At 40.7% G+C, this 19,577-nt stretch overlaps 1 protein-coding gene across 1 annotated transcript in view; it reads right to left on the bottom strand.

Annotated features, from left to right (window-relative positions):
* Positions 1-2,790: 2,790 nt before the first annotated feature.
* The window catches only part of phf14 (PHD finger protein 14), a 132,572-nt gene continuing 115,785 nt past the window's right edge, over positions 2,791-19,577 (bottom strand). Inside the window, 1 exon segment of the mRNA XM_051955129.1 lies at positions 2,791-4,084. Within this exon segment, the coding sequence (XP_051811089.1) occupies positions 4,004-4,084 (81 nt within the window). The 3' untranslated portion in view covers positions 2,791-4,003.

The raw sequence follows: 19,577 nt of genomic DNA, 5'->3' as shown, positions 1-19,577 counted from the left end.
TCACAATCACAACATGAAGGAGGAAAGGAGCAGTTAAAAAAGAGCTGGATTGTCTGATAATCTACACCTAATTATCCTGTAACTATCGTCTTTAATGCACTCTTAATTAAATATTATATATAGTAATCTTAGAAATAATTCCATTTCAATTTGAAATTTGAATTTACTGTCACATTTTCCATCCTACACTCCTGAAAATATTGTGATTGTTGTTCTGATCATCATTATATTGTTGTTTATTGTTGCTTATTGTTGCTCTACAGTGTGATACAATGCTGCTGTAACATGGGAATTTTCCCCGGACAAGGGGAGTAATAAAGGATTATCTTATCTTATCTTATCTTATCTTATCTTATCTTATCTTATCTTATCTTATCTTATCTTACTAATATTACTTCTGTGAAGTCCGGACAGCATCTTTGCTTGGAAACAGTCAGGAATGTAATTGTGAATGCAAAGAAATCATAGTGATACCGCACACTGGAGATTGGTAATAAAAATGGAACAATTGGGCAAGTATTACATACAACCCAAGTCAATTTCAATGTGTGAAAGACTTGAAAATGTGCAGTTTAGGCAGACAACCAGTAAACCAGTTGTGATTAAGACAGACAAGTGTGTTGGCACTACTCTAGAATCACTAGCATCAGGAGAAGTGTGTGTCCTCTGCTGGTGAGGATGTAACAAGGATGTACAGGCACAACAAAGTGAGCTATGTTTCCTTTGTTACTGTGAAAACTAGCTGTTAAGCACCGCTCCACGCTCTGGGTAGTATTCTCATCATCAGAAACTGTTTAGTATGCTGCGGGTGTAAATGGGAGATTGGCGGGGCACTGGGTGGCAGAGCGGGCCACTCTGTCATTAATGTGCCCATCGCTGTTATCATACGCCTAATGACATCGCTCTCAGATGGCATGCTGGGAGCTCGACCGCAGGGAGCCCGGCTCAAACGTCTGCAGGCGGCAATGCCTCCTGTCATCAATTCCACATGTCTCTTCACCAAAATCTGAAGCCTCCAGATAATGTCTTTCACGGTTCAGCAGTCTTACAGGGCTTCCCTCCTGCCTGGCCTTGAAATGGGCAAATTAATAGTTCCTTTGAAACAAATTGGAATTACACCCCTCGATGCCTTAATGTCAGAAAGCGAGCGTGTTGACGTCCTGGGTCTGACTGTTGATGGAATATGAAGATCTGAGAAACTCAGTGGAAGGGGGGACAGTGTAACGATGTGCGGGATGCCCCTTGCACATACACCACACACACAGACACACACACACTCCTCCCTCCCTGCTCAGCACGGACTAGTATAGCACTGTGTGATCTTTGTGAATGGAAGTGTTTTATCTTTAGCATTAAGAGGGAAACCTTTCAGCCTTTTTAAACAGAGAAGGAATTTCTAAATGTCACATGAGACATTAAGATCATTTATCACAGAGCTGTTTACATGACAATAAACTATTGTAACTGGTAACACCTTTTTTAATTATTAATTTTTTTCAAAATATGTCCTTTGCATTTTAGGCTTTATACACAGCTTTTTATGGACATTGTTAACACTCCTGTTGACTTGTTGTAGCTTGTAAAAAAGATAAAGTATAAAGTAACTAGCTGCATTAAGCATCAACAACTGTGTCGACAGGTAGGATATTACCCTCAGCTATTTTTTGTTTGTTTTTATTTATAACTTTGTAAGGTGTACAGGTGATGCAGTGGTCAGCATATTGGCATTAAGCAGAAGGATTCTCAAACTGGTCGACTGGAGGCTTTTGTATAAAGGTGGCATGTTTGATTCCTTGGCGATTCTTCAAAAGCTGGGGATGTGCCAGTGACCTGTCTCTTTGTATTAGCCTCGTGATGCACTTAGTCCATTGTGTACATTGGCTCTTGCTCCATGCTAGCTGAGACAGGCTCATTGCATTCACACCACTGATCTGTGGTTGCTGTCCCACCAACTTAGTCCCCATCATGTCCACAGTGGGATGCTGCTGCTGTATTTCCTCGAATCCACTGTTTCTGGCTGCCCACTTCCACCAATCTACTCTGTATCGCCCTTACTATACTTGATATTCTCATATACACAATGTTTTCATCTTACTATCAGCTGTACAGTATTTTTAATGCCAGAGCCTTATATTATAACAGTAAACTTATGAATCATTTTCAATGTTGTGTAATTCACTCTGTATTCATTATGCATTACTTTGTATGTATCATCTGTTACTCTCATCATGCATGTACGCCAGTATGTGTTATATGTCCCCTTGTCCCCTACCCCCCTCTTCTTCCATTTCTCCCCCTCTACCTCTTCTGTCCCCTTTCAACCCAGCTGGCCAGTGGCAGATGGGTCCCCCATATGAGCCGGGTTCTGCTCAAGGTTTCTTCTCATTAAAAGGGAGTTTATTCTTGCCACTGTTGCCTTAGGGCTTGCTCTAGGGATTTTGGCATATGGGTTTTGTAAAGTGTTTTGAGACAATCTGAATTGTAACTGGCGCTATGTCAATAAAATTGAATTGAATTCATAAAGTTAGACACTGTATTCATGGAATGTTTGTGTTGAACTGTATGACCAGGGAGTCTGCTGTAATACCATGAAAAATCAATCATATATGGTCGGGACAGGATTAAAATCACTGACACGCAGGGAGATAATCTATGTCCTGTCCTGCAGTCTATAGTGTTATTCTGACTTTATACAAAAGCAAAATTCCCATTTCTAGAGTCATAGAACTATTAACTTCTGCTGTTGTGCTGCCAATTCAGGCAGACACCAAAAAACCCCCAGAACCACAATGACTGAGACATTCTGACATTTAATGTGCATTGAGTATCAATCATAAAGAAGCAACTTTTTTTGCAATTCAAATTTATTGGCACTTTAAGGGATAACTAAATTTACACTGAAAATTTGACAGTTCTCTAGCCTGACAGTAGTCTCTGATCAGATCTAACAATTTATTAGCTCTCTGTTGACAGTCATCACTTGGCGTTACTCCTAATGTTTGGTGCATATAGCCGTAAATTTGAGAGAATTAGACTATGAACACTTTTGCTGCCTCTTTGGATTTAATTAATGTAAAAATTTTAGTTGCGAAACTTTGCTGAGAATTGAGTGATGATTCATAGGCTGCTCAGAGACTTAGTCTGAACCGCAGATTACAAGCAGGTCAAACAACCATCTGGCTAGGAAAGAGGAGTAAAAGTATGTAAGTACAATCTCTGAGTAGACACATTCCTAAACGTTGATGATTTTCATACAAATCCAATGACAAAAAAGATCGGTATGTGGTACTTAAAGATACTGTAAGGTTTTTTTTCCCAACACAAAAAACAAAACTCAGTACTTCACAGAACTTTAACTAAAAGATAAGCAGGTATTTCCAATGGGGGAAGGCGACAGATATGCATAAAATACAAAAATAAAATCATCCAGTCAAATGCATTTGAAGACAATGGAAAGGACTTCCAAGCTGACATCTGACTATTGTGGGCGTGCTTAGCAGGGAAGAAGATATGTTCTGTGGGCTCAGAGAAGAAAGTTTGGTCGCACACTACTAGCTTCATCTTGTAAACATGACACTGTGAACACACTGTCTGATGATCATTACTGTATGAAAATAGATTGCATGGAAAGTGTCATAAATGTATCAAGTGGCTGGATGTTAACAGTCAGACATACAGTATCTTGGCTGTACAAGGAGCATAGGGCTGTGTGTGCTCCTGTGGTCAGCTGTTTTCATGTGCTGCTTCATGAAAATGTCTGAAATCTGTCCATCTGTCCAGCACCATCCATAAAAAGTACAAACTCTACCATAAAACTAAAGATATTACCATTTGAATAGTGTTTTCTAAAATACACCTCTGGCTATTAGACCATCTGGAGCGGAACAGCTGGCTGCCTAAAGACTTTGGGAGGCTAGTAGAAAGTTATGGGCACTATAGTCTGAACAGAAAAAGCTAGGACTGGAGGAGAAGCCACGCAGCAGGTGTGTATATGTCATGTCACTCAGGTTCTGTTTGAAATCTCCTGCTCTGGTCTTTCCTCTTTCACAGAGTTATCCTCCTCCAACTGCTGTTCCTCTTCCTCCTGCAAAGACATGACACATCATGCTGTCAAATATCATACAAAGTAAGTCTGAAACACATTAGGTTCTGCAAAGAAGAGGACAACTGAATCAACCAGCTCTTAAATACTGTAAAGCCAAGGAGTGGTATAAAGTAATGGAAGTCATGACCTCTGTCTGCCACCACCAACTGCGGAAATGTATGTTTAGAAATGAACGGACATTCAAAGTGATTTTACATTTATTGCTTGAGAATGGGAAACTCAAATGCATTCCATATTTAAATTTTCTTTTCTTTAGTGTTGCAGCACAGAGGTTGTCCAGTTACCTTAAAAAAAGCTAATCAGCATCTCAGTGCTCAAAGCTAGACTACGAGGTTGTTCTGGATACCCAGAGCACACAAAAATGATGTGGCATCAAATTCAGTCAGCCAAATGGAAAGATGTGTAGTATTCTTAGATTCAGACAATGTAGTTGACTGTTCCACACAGTCCACCATCAGAAGCATCTGAGTAGGAAGACAAGGTCAAAGTAATCAAGACTATAAAATAATACCCATGGAAATACATAGTGACTTTCCTGGTGACACTGTTGGAGATCTATTCAGAATGTGAGGCAACACTTAATCACCATGGCTACCACAACATCCTGCAAAAACACACCATCCCATCTAGTTAAAGCATGGTGAATCCATCAATACTTCTACAGAAGCGCAATGAACCAAAACATCTCCAGGGTCTGTAAGGACTGTATGAGCAAGAGGCACGTAAAGAAGTGCTGCATCAGATGACCCTGTCTCCACAATCACCCACCTAAATCCAGCTCAGATGGTTTGGGATGAGTTATAGAGTGCAGAGAGAAGGAAAAGCAGCAAAGAAGAGCTGAGCATATGAGTGAACTCCTTCAAGTCTGTGCTGGATAAAAAGTGGTTACTTTCTACAATTCTACAATTTCATTTAGCAGACGCTTTTGTCCAAAGCGACGTACAACACAAGCAAGAATTCAGACATAAGGAAAAACCTGTAATAAGTGCAAAAAGTGCTTCAAGTGCAATTGGTCAAAGGTGTTTCCATCAAGTTGCAGAAGAATTGCCAACCCCCCCCCTTTTTTTTTCCAACTTTGTCAGCACAAAATAAGTGCTGGGTTTTGGACCACCTGACTTATTCTACCCCTAAGGTGGAGTCGGATTAAGTGCCTAGGTATTCTTTGAACAATTGAGTCTTCAATTGTCTCTTAAAAGTAGAAAGGGACTCAGCAGAACGCACAGAGTTTGGTAGTTTGTTCCACCATTTGGGAACAACAGAGGAGAAGAGTCTGGTTAGAGATTTCGAGCCGTGCTGGGCTGGAAGCACCAGGCGTCTACTTCAAAGAAGTATATTTTCAAAACATTTTTGCTTCGTTTCCCCCTATTTAGTTTACATAAATTGATATTACAATAGATATACCACTACTACTACTAATAACAATGATAATAATAGTAACAACAAGAGGAAGAATTTACTAGTGTGGCAGCAGATATTCAACTGTTGTTGGTCACAAGCATTTGGGTACACAATTTTGCCATTAAGCCTTTACCTGCAGTTCAGTGAGCTCAGCACACTACCCAAAAATTCAAATCCACATTTGACTGCTTCTGCCACCTGTGCTGTGTCAACAGGTCCATTGTCTTGGAGCAAGAGCACACCAAAAGTGCCGCAAAAGTTTTTGTGGACAGTGATAGAAGGAATTACAGTATACAATTAAGCCCAAAATGAGAGTTAGGCCCATTTTTTCCCCAGTGAGGCCAAGAACTTTTTGAAGTACCCCAGTAAATATATGTGTGAGTTTTACAAGCAACAAGAAAGTGCCACACGGAGAGCAGGAGCCAACTGATTTAGTGAAGCAGACAAGGGGAAAGTGACAGTGGTGAGAGCTGCAGCGGTGATTAAACAACTCTGACAGATACAATTATCCCCCCTCCAGAGGTTAATAAACACATCTACACACTAGAATGTGTGATCACCAGTTTGGGATCCGCAGCCCACAACACCCCATGAATCTACATGCCTCCAGCTAGCTGAGGGTGGTAATAGTGAGGGGCTAGTTCTTTTAATCCAGGATGGTTTGAGTCCTATGCATGTTTTTGTGCACTCACTGACACATAGTATATAGTATGAAGGGTAAATTTTCTTGAACTCATCCTGTCATGATCTGATCACTGCTTACACAGAATGTTGGTTCTTTTCCCTAAAACAAACTGTACTGCATGTATCTATTGTTCCTCAAAGCCAGTCTCTGGGGAAGCCAGTTTTTTCTATTTATGCTGCAATGTGTTTCAACTGTGAGATCACTGATTGAATAAGAAAAGCACCCAGAGGGCGCAGTACTCCATCAAGGCTGCTCAGTCATATGATTTCTGACAGTCCCATTAAATTCGGAGCGGTGGATTGCAGTAGGATCACAGTCATGTGATCATCAGCAGGTAGCTGACATAGCATTCACTTGTTGTCATAACTGCAGTGACGCTGTGATGCTATCTTGTAATTATACATATATCTTTAACAAATTTGTGGATCCAGACTATAAGTTGCATCACTGCCAAAATCTAATCAAGCTTCTTGTGTCATTTCTGGCCTTCCCTGAAAATTTCATCCAAATCCGTTAGTCCATTTTTGAGTAATGTAGCTAAAAAACAGACAAACGTATGCCGATTGTCACATAACTTAAAAAGTAAAAAAGAGTCTTTGAAAGATCAAGCTTCAGAGAAATCTGTTAAAATTGATTCTGATGGGGAATTTCACCAGTGTATTAATTAAAAATTCGACTTCTGGGTACAGTCCTGTTCTTAATTATAATTATTCTTGAAAATGATCATCTTTGTGACTTCATCATCGCATATCTGTTGTTATTTCAAGCATTTCAATAATATTACCAAGGTTACTGGTCTGGTTGGTCTATAATAAATTGCACAGGTTTTTCTTTTATCCTCTGTCTTCCAATTTCATTTTTTTTCCTTTCAAAAATTAAAAATTAACACAGAAACAGAGAAAGTGACTGCATGTCAAATTGAAAACAAAAACAAAAACATAAACGTATACGTATAAGCTCAGCTGACACTGAATGAAAAAGGATCCAGTCAGTGGTACATAACAGATTAGTAATGAAAAGCTTTGTTACAGTGCAAACCATTGTTATTAAATTAAAAGTACGACAACTTGTGCTGCAGAATAAAATCACTTTTTTTCAGCAGCATAATCTATAGTTTTCACCTGACATCAGGTATGCAGTTGAAAACATTTTAAGTTGATCCGATTATCTATGTTTAAAAGCACTTTAGCATTTTTTCCCCCAATAATAAGCTAACACAGGCCAGCACATTTGACCTTTAATGAATCTGGCATTTTAAGTGTAGCTATTAATATTTTGGGCTCATGATTTAGGCAGTGGAGTTTCTTACTGAGGCAAGATATAGAGGAGTTCCAATTGTGAGTTACACAGTGCAGCTGGTGAAAATTCCATTTTTGCAGATATTTGGTAAATCTAAATTTGGGAAAGGAATCCTCGAAGTGATTGCAACTAATATACTATAAAACATGAATGCCTATCTAAATCTCATTGCAATCCAGTAGGTGTTGAGACATTTTAGTCTGGACTGGTGAAACAAAAGACATATGCAATATAAACTACTACTAACCACTTCTACAACTAATACATTAATAATGTATAATACTGAAACTATGTCCCACTGCACATGAATATGAATATCTGTTTTTAAAGGTGCAATATTGTAATTGCTTGCCATTGCTTAGCAATGAAATCCAGTTTTGGAGGATTCTGCATGAAAGCTTAGGAATTCTTACAGTTGTTCAAGCCAAATCAAGAGGTTGGTAGTCAGTTTTGACATAGCACCCTATGTTTGTTTACACACCCACCCAATCTCAGAAAGAAGGATTTTGCCTCGTTGTGTCATTCACGTTTGATATTTCAAATATGGATCTAGTAGACTGACAACTGTTACTGCACTGTCTCGATCTCAAAATCCTACTTAGCAGACACAAAGATTTTATTGGTCGATGTTCATTTTGGACTGAAGAATTTTTCAAGACACGAAGTGCCGGATGTACGGGGCTATTTAAAACAGTTGCAGACATATGTGTAGAAATGGTAAATGAAGGTTAGGGTTAATGCATAACTGATCTCTCACTAACAAGAACCTTGTCAGTGTATCTGGAACAGTCTTGATATGCAGTCTCCCCTTGAGGAAAATGTGCTACTTTTTTCCTGAACTCTGGATACTTTCTGGTGCCAGTCCATGAGGTTGATATAAATTTTCCTGTGGGATGACACCTCATGAACTCCACCATCGTATACACTTGTTCCATCCACCAAATCTCCCTGACAAGCCTGCCAATTTTCCAATTACCTGTGGCGCCATCCGTTATCGGAGGGCCAGTCAGCTCTTAAATGGGAAACAAGAGGGAAGGAGGGGCCAGCGCATGCTAACTATCTCATAAAACTAGAGATGTGTCTCCCATGCCTCCTCCTGCACTGATTTAGTGTATGTCCCTGGGGAGGGGTGACACTGGTTCCCCTGGCCTCTCAGGGCCTTCACACGATTTCTCATGTGCTCTTTATCCTCCACACTCCAACCCTCAGCCACCTATCACTCCTGTCTCTGCCTGAGGGCAAGCAGACGGGTGCCTTTACTGTGCTGGTATTATCCTGCTGTCTGCCTGCAGAGCCTCCTCTTCCAGTCTGGGAAGGATGGCAGCAGCAGGGAGAAGCATAGCCTCAGTCTTCATCTGCTTTCAAGTTTCTTTAAATTTCAGTAAAATGCTGTGCTGTAAGTGATACTATATCTGAAGATTGCCATCCAATAGAGCCCACTCCTCATTCGTCTGCATTTATAGTCAGGCTTATGGAGTGAGTCTACAGAAATTGCCTGTGCAGCATGCAATTTGAAGTGTCAGGGAGATGGAGAAGATAAGCTGTTAATTATATCTGAAGTACAAATATCACCTAGAGAGTATCTGACAAGTTGTTTAGGAATGGGTGTAATTGCTGTTAGAGAGCACATACCAAATTATAATTCTCTAAACCAACTCCTTCATCTGTCATAGCTTTATTGAGCTTTACTGAAACAGCTACAGTTTATAAATGGAGAAACGTGGAGGTACACAGCTGAAGGTTCATGCTAAAATGTATTCCCCTTAGAATCTGGGCCTCTATGTATGATTGTCTCTGTTTTGGTCTTCAGCAATCCCTGAGAAATAAAAAAAGCTGTTAAGTGCTGTATTATTTAAAAAAAAGGTGAGGACAGCCTTGTGCAATATCATATTAAAGTCAAGTGATTCAATTTTGTATCACTTCTCAGTATGTCCATTAATTCTAAGTTACACAGTAAACTTCATAATTTTATGTATCAAAACAAACACTTCAGGGCTAAATGTTGAAACTCAGTGCAACAAAAGTGAACACACTTGTGAACACTGACACAAGTTAGAAAACTTGTGATCACTGGAAAAAAATTGAGTACACTTGCGCTTTCAAATTAGCCTTGAACGTGGTTCTGAAATGGTCATGTATCCAAAGGCAAATACTGTAGCTAAAGTGTTGTTAATACTCCAACATTCTTAGTTTTCTGTATCTGGTATGTTATACTTAGTGTGAAACTGACTAAGGCTATCACAGTGAGTCAATATTTCTGACAGTGAAGCAGAGAGGTGGGAATGTGAATACATGGGACTGGATTAGCTGCATGAACTGTCCAAATTTGTTGCCTGATTTGAAACCAAACAGTTCAATTAAATTAAATTAAATTTTAATTTAAATAGCCAATTCACAACATAAGTTCATTGCACTTAACATAGTAGGGTGAAGACCATACAAGCTTTAAACAGAGAACCCAACAATTATCTACAACTTTGCAAAAATGTGCAGGTTTTCTTAAATGTTTACATAGAATTCTACTTTAAACAATTGTTTTTCACTTCTACATTAGAGCACTTTCAACAAATGAATGATATGGATAATACTAATACTAATACTAATAAAGAAAACAAAAAAGAACAGTGGTGAGAAATTTAGTATGGAATGTTCTTTCTCTTCTTTTAAACAACCTTTGTAACCTTTGTAATCAAGGCCCCTGATGAAAGAGTTGATGAATGAGGAAAAGAGAGTAGAACAAAGAGTAGAAGAGGTGACTGTTGTGGACCAGGAAGTGGCAAAGATTAGTAAGGATGAAGTGAGGAGGGCACTGAAGAGGATGAAGAGTGGAAAGGCACTTGGTCCTGATGATATACCTGTGGAGGTATGGAAGTGTCTTGGAGAGGTAGCAGTAGAGTTTCTGACTGGGTTGTTCAACAGGATCTTAGATAGTGAGAAGATGCCCGAGGAATGGAGAAGAAGTGTGCTGGTGCCCATCTTTAAGAACAAGGGAGATGTGCAGAGTTGTGGCAACTACAGAGGAATAAAGCTGATGAGCCACACGATGAAGCTATGGGAAAGAGTAGTTGAAGCTAGACTAAGGGCAGAGGTGAACATCTGTGAGCAGCAGTATGGTTTCATGCCAAGAAAGAGTACAACAGATGCAATATTTGCTTTGGGGATGTTGATAGAGAAGTACAGAGAAGGTCAGAAGGAGCTGCATTGTGTCTTTGTAGATCTGGAGAAAGCTTATGACAGGGTGCCCAGAGAGGAACTGTGGTTTTGTATGAGGAAGTCTGGAGTGGCAGAGAAGTATGTTAGAGTGGTGCAAGACATGTATGAGGACTGTAAGACAGTGGTGAGGTGTGCTGTAGGTGTGACAGAGGAGTTCAAGGTGGAGGTGGGACTACATCAGGGATCAGCTCTGAGCCCCTTCTTGTTTGCTATGGTGATGGACAGGATGACAGACGAGGTTAGACAGGAGTCTCCATGGACTATGATGTTTGCAGATGACACTGTGATCTGTAGTGAGAGCAGGGAACAGGTGGAGGAGAAGCTAGAGGCGTGGAGGTTTGCCCTGGAAAGGAGAGGAATGAAGGTTAGCCGCAGCAAGACGGAGTATCTGTGTGTGAATGAGAGGGACCCAAGTGGAAGAGTGAGGTTACAGGGAGAAGAGATCAAGAAGGTGGAGGATTTTAAGTACTTAGGGTCAACAGTCCAGAATGGAATGGAATGGAGAGTGTGGAAAAGAGGTGAAGAAGCATGTACAGGCAGGCTGGAACGGCTGGAGAAAAGTGTCAGGTGTGATGTGTGATAGAAGAGTTTCAGCTAAAATGAAATGAAATGTTTACAAAACTGTGGTGAGACCAGCCATGTTGTTTGGTCTGGAGATAGTGTCCCTGAGGAAAAGACAGGAGGCAGAGCTGGAGGTAGCAGAACTGAAGATGCTGAGGTTCTCTTTGGGAGTGACCAGGATGGATAGGATCAGGAATGAGTACATCAGAGGGACAGCACATGTTAGAGGCTTTGGAGATAAAGTCACAAAGGCCAGACTGAGATGGTTCGGACATGTCCAGAGGAGAAAGAGTGAATATATTGGTAGAAGGATGCTGAGTTTCCCACTGCCAGGCAGGAGGCCTAGAGGAAAACCAAAGAGGAGGTTTATGGATGTGGTTAAAGAGGACATAAAGGTAGTTGGTGTGAGAGAAGAGGATGCAGAAGACAGGGTGAGATGGAGGCAATTGATTCGCTGTGGCGACCTCTGAAGGGAAAAGCAGAAAGGAAAAGAAGAACTTTTGTAATCAATCGCACTGTCATTACATCAATGCTACACACATTCATATATTCCTATTTAACATAGCCATAATCAGTATTCCAAAGGTATGTAGGATCCTGCTATTTAACACTGCCACAATCGCTTTTCTAAACCTAATATTATCTGCATACTGTTGGGAATGTGTGTTATTCTTGATGTTGGACAGAAGGAAAGTACAGCAATGATGTTCTGCCTCTTCCTGATCGCTCACTGTGGACTGTGGAGGTGTTCAGCTGTGTTTTGCATCAGTGGCCCCTGTTTGCTTTGTGGAGAGCAGAGCACCAGACGCTCCCCCCACTGAAGGGTCTGCAGGAGCTGATGGGCTCTGTGGGATATCTCCATCCCCCAGGGGAGACAAAGAAGAGAAGAGAGGAGGAGGGCTGGCTTATTTTCTGTGCTCATTTTCTATTGGCTGGCACACCCTCAGGCACTAACATATACATATATGATAATGAAAAGCCATGTTTTTCATTCCAGTTAAGGTCGGCGTTTTAAAGGCCAGGAGCACAGCATCGTCTCTATCATGTGATGCACAAAGATACTAGGAGAGCTCAGACTACGCCCCAGGTGGCAACAAAGACCAGTCTATACCAGGGGCGGCTGGTCAATAGAGGGCGCTAGGGCGCCGCCCCCTCTGTCTTACATCATGTACAGTCACAGCCCTTCCTTTAATAAAACGTTTTTAAAATTGCATTTACATGTATATCCTATGTTTTTAACAAGCAAAATGGATAATAGAGGCTGTAGAGAGTTACTAAAATGTATAATATGTAATAAAAAGTCAGATTAGAAACGTCCGACGTTGTCTACAATTACTAATAGTGGACATATATGGCCGGGGCGCACTCATCTTTCTCCATTGACTCTCGTTATAACTTTGAAATGCACAGTTCGTTCATCTTCAATGCAAGAGATAGGAGACCGCAGGCTGACCCGCATCTTCAGCAACACAGAGTTCAGGAGTTGCAATGGTGCTGTGGCTCTGTACCAGCTCTTCATGAACAACAATCTTCAGGACACCTTCTCAGAGACTGTGTCTCTCCTGAAGATCCTCATCACGACTCCAATGACGACAGCTGCATCTGAGAGGTGCTCAGGGGCGGACTGAACGTTATTTTACTTTTCCCCCATTCCCTGTCACTCTTCACTGCGACTATTACAACAAAAAAGCAAAAAAATATAAATAAACAATTTTGTTTATTTATCCATATGCGCCCGAATGGGATGAGCGTCCAACCATTCATCAGCCCTGTACAGGCACGCAAGCCCACATGTGTCACACACACGCACGCTCAGCCCCGCACAGGCCCTGGAGGTGCTTCTCAACACTAAAAAGAATCAAGACCTTCCTCAGGAACACGATGTCGCAGGATCATCTTAATGCACTGGCCATGTTCTCTATGGAAAAGCAACTTGTCAGGGAGACCCCAGATTTTAACCATAGAGTCACCGAGAAATTTACATGTCTCAAAGACAGAAGAGCAAAACTTGCATACAAAAAATAACACAGATGTAGAGGTGCTGGCTTTAATCTCTAAAATGTGAGGATTTACTTTTTTGTCATTTAATAATGTAAATAGAAATGTTAGTTGACACAAGTGGCACTTTAGAGTGAAAGCCTGTTGATTTTCATATGTTCTGAAATCCGAGGAATTCCTGTTTTTCTTTATTTTCATTGTAAATATTTAATGTTAGTTGACAGAAGCACTTTGGGCTCAAAGCCTAAGATAAGATAGGTTTTATTTGTCACATGCACAGTTATACATAGTATAATGCCTAATGGTTTCAGTATTTTTTTTTCAGGCAAAGTGACACATTTTTATTGCTTTGATCTTAAATATGCAGATTTGCTGTTTTCTCATTGTCATGTAAGGTTGTTAATGTAAAAGTTAGCTCACAGAAGCACTGTCTGCTTTAAGCCTTATAGTTAGGTTTTTTTTTTAAACAAAATGTCCAATGTTTGTTGGTTTCACAGGTATGGATTTGTTTTTGTATATTTGAGTATGTAAATATAAATATGTTGTTCCAAAGATTTTGCTGGACAGAAGAAGCACTTGGCACTCTTTGAAGCTGGAAAAATGAATTGTTTCTTTTTTTTTTACTTTTGAAGTAAAAAATAGATTTGCGTATAATACATTCTTAATTTGATTAATTATAGAAAAGGAGATTTTAAGGGTTTGTGTGTACCAATTACACTTTATCTGGAGCAAATCATATCAAACACTGGGGAGATAAATTCAAATTCACTCGCTGGTGCATTTAATTGTCTATTTGACTCAGCAGTAGTGCTTAGGTGTACCCTCGTAGTGGTGCATAGTAATAGCACATCAAATGGCTGTGAACATAATTTACATCAATTCTTATATTCCGGTGTTGCCAACTCTGCTATTTGGTTTGGTAAATTAAGTGCGCCACCTCAAGAGAAAAATTCACTAGCCGCCACTGGTCTATAATAGTCAGCATCACATCCCTGGTGCTTACTCTGTTAACTGCACCATTTGAACACACACACACGCACACGCACACACATGCACACACACAGTAAGAGATATTCTAACCACACACACCTTTTTCAATAAGCCTCATTAACATAAAATTAAAATTTCACTCTTAAGGAATCAGTCTTTTATCAAACCTATACAGCCCTCAAAAGAAACAGCAGTTAATTAGTGTGATTGATTTTTTAATCATGTTTTCTGCTTTCACTATATTTATTTATGAGAGTGTCTTACATTGCACAATGCGTGCATGCAGAGGAGATCCTACTTTACTCTACCCTCTCACCTTTGATGGATTCATTCCTCTCACAGTCAAATAAATTTCCAGCCACACAGACAAGCAGTTGTGCAGATTTTGAGCAGTGTAATCATGTCCAAAGGGCAAGATGAATCATTTAGCATTGTTGCAAATGAACTGGTATGCTAATCCCAGTTTGAAAAGAATGAAAGAATGTCAGAGTACCTAACATAATAAAAAGTAATTCTTCAACAACAAAATTAAAACAAAAAACATCTTAACTTTCAAACCAGGTCTTAATCAAAGCTCTTTTTCAAGCGTATAAACAGCTTTGTTTGAAAGCTGTTTATGAGATCTTTCAAACACATCTCACATTAGAGACAACTCAGTGCCATGTCTTTTCATGGTTTCTAATATGAAACTCAAAAACAAACAAAATGAAATGAATAAAAAATCATATTATGAGTATGTCTAAATTTAACTGAATGAATAATTTAAAGTCACCTATTTCTATTTTCAAAATATCAGTTTTATTAACCTGTATATATTTTGTGGTGGTATCTATAGCAATTTAATTTATTTCATGATGCATTCCTGAAAAAAGACATATTTGGCACTTTTCACATTACTGGGACAATACATAATTCTGAGGACGTATCTTTTCAATTGCGACTTACTTATTATTACTGTTGTTTAAAACGCAGCCCACATAATATACATTCAGTCTATACACGTACATTTACATACTTTGAAACCAATTCAAAATTAAAAATGTTTTGATTAGTTTTCATATTATTAAACGCAAGTGCTCAGCAATTACACATTTCTTTTAGGAAATACTTCTCTAGTTTATATTTGCCATCTGTATTTATGTCTGCTAACTAGTTTTATCAGGCTAAAGAGGCAACAAGGGAAGCCATCACAGAATGGCAAAAATGATTTTTTCACCAAAATTTTGCCAAGCTCTGAAAACCTATCAGCACACTCATAGGAAAGGAGGCCATTTCATCAGCTCTGGCCTCCTCAGTGTCTGACATGTAAGTATGATGGCTACATGTGATGTGAGCCTCTTGGAGGACTCTGGAATTTTCTACTGTACCATGGCATTACTGCAAAGATGATGTCAATGAGTTTGCACAAATATAGATTGTGACAAGTCTGTCCTCCCAAAATTTTGGTACAGATATATCCCTACTGTACATATGCAAACCTACGTCCAAGCCTCATGTCATATGGACATAGAGAAACTAGGATTGGGCGATTAAACAGATATATCAGCTATTGTTGACTGCCTCAGTCTGCTCGGTCAGAATTTGACTCTGTAAATAATCAACATATAAAATGCAGTTTGATGAGTGTGCTAATGGGAGCTGGCAGTTGAGAAAAATTACACGTTTTTGTACCGATTTCCATCACACACTTCTTTGTTAATTTAGTGCAGTACCAGTCACTGCATGCCTTGTGAGCCTCATGCAGCTTGTCTATCTTTAACTGTCACTTGCATGGTAACTAATAATTTTATGACAATGCTTCCAATTGACAGAATAAAAACATAACAGCTAGTCATATACAAGATGGCAATGTATGTTACAAATACAGAACTTTTAGAATCTGCTCAGACCTTAACATAAAACTTTTTACATATTAGTTGTGTTTTTAGTAAAATTCATTTATGTATGCATGTTTCCGATGCTTTGGGTTCTGTGGCTTCCTCCCACAGTCCAAAAACATGCTGAGGCTAATTGGTGATTCTAAATTGTCTGTATGTGTGAATGTGAGTGTGTTTGTTTGTATCTATGTGCAGCCCTGTGATAGACTGCTGACCTGTCCAGGGTGTCTCCTGCCTTCACTCTAAGTCAGCTGGGATAGAGTCCAGCCCCCCCGCAAACTTAATGAGGATTATGCGGTGCATAGATACTGGATGAATGTTTCGGATGACAAATTAGGACGCAGACATTTTAATGACTGGTTGGCTGTATGTGTTTTGTAGAACAATGGCTCTTTCATTGACTTTTTTCTGCCAGTGTTTCACTCATGATAAAAACTGAGAAGATAAGACTAAGAGGCAGCAAGCAGAGGTGTCCTACATCTAATATCATCTGACTTTTTCAAATAGCACTGGACAGCTGTTCAATGTGGGGAGTGGGATATCTTCTGTGCGTGCTGTACACAATCCTCCATATCAGCAGTCACCAGCAGTTACACCGAGAGTGGCCACTGGTAAAATTGTAACATATTGTCACAGTGCAGGGGGAGTCTGAACCCAAAGTGAGAGCACACGGAGCAGCTGGAGGCATATTGAATTCAAAAAAGGTTTTATTTACAAAATAATCATTAATACAATAAATTACTAAGGCAAAACTCACTAAGGGGAAGGAGGGGGGAAGGCATGCTCACAGGGACGGCAGTCGGGAGAGGCACATGCCGGTACCGACGGCAATTGGCGGAGAACATCAGCCAGGGATCAAGTTGGATCCTCTTCGGGTACCGGGGGCCAGGTCAACAGGAGCAGTCTGAGGATCCAAACTCTCTATCCGGATGGCGGCTTCCAAGTCCTCTATCCAAAGGCTTTCTTTGGGGGGTCCATGTCCTCTATCTGGAGAATTTTCTGGGGAGGGGGAAGGCAAGCTGCTCCGGCGGTTCAGGATGCAGTGGTCTCAGAGAGCGAAGACAAACAGGCAGGAGGATCTGATGCTGAGTAGAGTGCAGAACCTGATTTTACTGTTCAACAGAGTGTGAGATGAGCTGCATGTGTGGAGGTCCAGCAGCTGCTCTCCCTCTGTGCTAAATACCAGCAGCGCAGAGGGGAGAGGTAAACAGGCAGAAGAGTAGACAGCAGGAAGTGGGGGCCAGGAAGGGTCCATGACACATTTGGCCCAACCACAACAGTGAGGAGAGTAATTGTACTTAAAATGTTTTTTCCCATGCTTGGATTTTTGTTTAACACTATTTTGAAAAGTCGACTGTTGAGCACTATTGAACTATAAATTGTGATATTGTTCTGTATAATTTGCATGTGGACTATTTCTAGCACCAAAAAATTTTATTCTACACCCTGCTTCTCGAAAAAGCCTACCGGTCAAAAGTTTTAGAATGCCCATTTTTCAGAATCAGAATCAGAAAAGCCTTTAATGCCAGGTCAGTTCCCAAACACAAAGAATTTGACGTGGTGTATTGAGTTGCAGTACTCAGCGACAAGCAACAAGAACAGACAGTAAATGAATAAATATACAAATCCAAATCTGAGAATTTCTAAATAAAAAAATGCTATAAGTATAAGAAGTACTGTGTAAAAGTAAGTGTAAACAAAGTATTGTGTAAAAAAAACAAAAAAACACCATAAATTTGCGATGGCTGGAGGGCAGCAGGTCAAAACGGTGGTGACCTAGGTGAGAGGGATCTGAGAGAATTTTTCCTGTCCTTTTCCTCATCCTGGAGGAGTACAAGTCTTGGAGGGAGGGCAGGGGGACACAGATGATTCTCTTAGCAGTCCTGATAGCTCAGTGCAATCTACTCATGTCTGATTTGGTGGCAGAACCGAACCAAACAGCTACAGATGAGCACAGAACTGACTCAATGATTGCTGAGTAGAACTGTTTCAGCAGCTCCTGTGGCAGGTTGAACTTACTCAGCTGGTGGAGGAAAGACAATCTCTTCTGGGCCTTTTTCACCACAGAGTCTAAGTGGTTCATCGCCACTGTTTTGAACGTGTTAAGCTCCAGATTGTTGTGACTGCACCAGACAGCCAGCTGTTCCACCTCCTGTCTGTAGGCAGACTCATCACCGACCTGGATGAGCCCAACAACAGTGATATTGTCTGTGAACTTCAGGAGCTTCACAGAGGGGCGTCAGGAGGTGCAGTCATTTGTGTACAGGCAGAATAGCAAGTGGGGAGAGCACACATCGCTGGGGGGCACTGGTGGTGCAGGTCCGGATGTGAAGTGGCCCAACCTCACAAGCTGCTGTCTGTCAGGAAACTGGAGATCCACTGACAGGCAGGAGGTGAGAAAGACAGCTGGGTGTATTTGGGCAGGAGGAGATCCGGGATGATCGTGTTGAAGGCCAAGCTGAAGTCCACAAACAGAATTCTTGTGTGGGTCACTGGTCTATCGAGGTGTTGCAGTATGTGATGCAGCCCCATGTTAACTGTATCATCCACAGACCTGTTTGCTCATTCAGCAAACTGCAGGGACTCCAGTAGGGGTCCAGTAATGTCCTTCAGGTGGTCCGAAACTAATCTCTCAAAGGACTTCATGACCACAGATGTCAGAGAGACAGATCTGTTGTCATTCAGTCCTGTGATCTTGGGCTTCTTGTGGACTGGGATGATGGTGGACTGTTTGAAGCAGGAAGGAACCTTGCACTGCTCCAGTGATCTATTGAAGATCTGAGTGAAGACAGACGACAGTTGGTTGCATAGGCTTTCAGGCAGGAAGGTGAGACTCGGTCTGGGCCTGCTGCATTCCTGGTCTTTTGTTTCCTGAAGAGCTGGCAGATGTCATCTTCACGGATCTTGATTACAGGTTGCGTGTCAGAAGGTAGGGAGTTTGGGGCTGCAAGAGCAGAAAGAGCCTGGGCTGCCGGAGGTGTTGATGGCTGTGTGGGGAGATTGTCGGTGCGGGTGTAGGGTGTGAAGTCCTTTTCGAACCTGCAGTAGAACTGGTTCCGGTTGTCAGCTAGTTGTAGGCTTGTAGTAGTTAGCGATGTTCTTCAGTCCTTTCAACACTAATGCAGGGTCGTTTGCTGAAAGATGGCTCTTCAGCCTCTCCGAGCAGCCACTCTTAGCTGCTCTGATCTCCTTTGTCAGTGTGTTTCTGGCCTGGATGAGGCCAGTTTTTCATTGAAATTCAAGTAGTTCTCATTCAATGAATAGCTTGAAATGGTACAAAGGTAAGTGGTGAACTACCAGAGGTTAAAAAAGGTGAGGTTACCCAACACTGAAAAATAATGTACATTTCAGAATTATACAAAAAAGTCCTTTTCAGAGAACAAGAAATGGATTAACAACTTGAAGCTGTTCTGCAGCAATGGTGGTTGATCAAGCCTTGAAAGTTGGTAGT

The sequence above is a fragment of the Acanthochromis polyacanthus genome, chromosome 11, assembly GCF_021347895.1.
Source record: "Acanthochromis polyacanthus isolate Apoly-LR-REF ecotype Palm Island chromosome 11, KAUST_Apoly_ChrSc, whole genome shotgun sequence".
Taxonomy (NCBI): Eukaryota; Metazoa; Chordata; class Actinopteri; family Pomacentridae; genus Acanthochromis; species Acanthochromis polyacanthus.
Note: the sequence above shows the minus strand (reverse complement) of the source record. Positions and strands in the feature narration are given on the sequence as shown.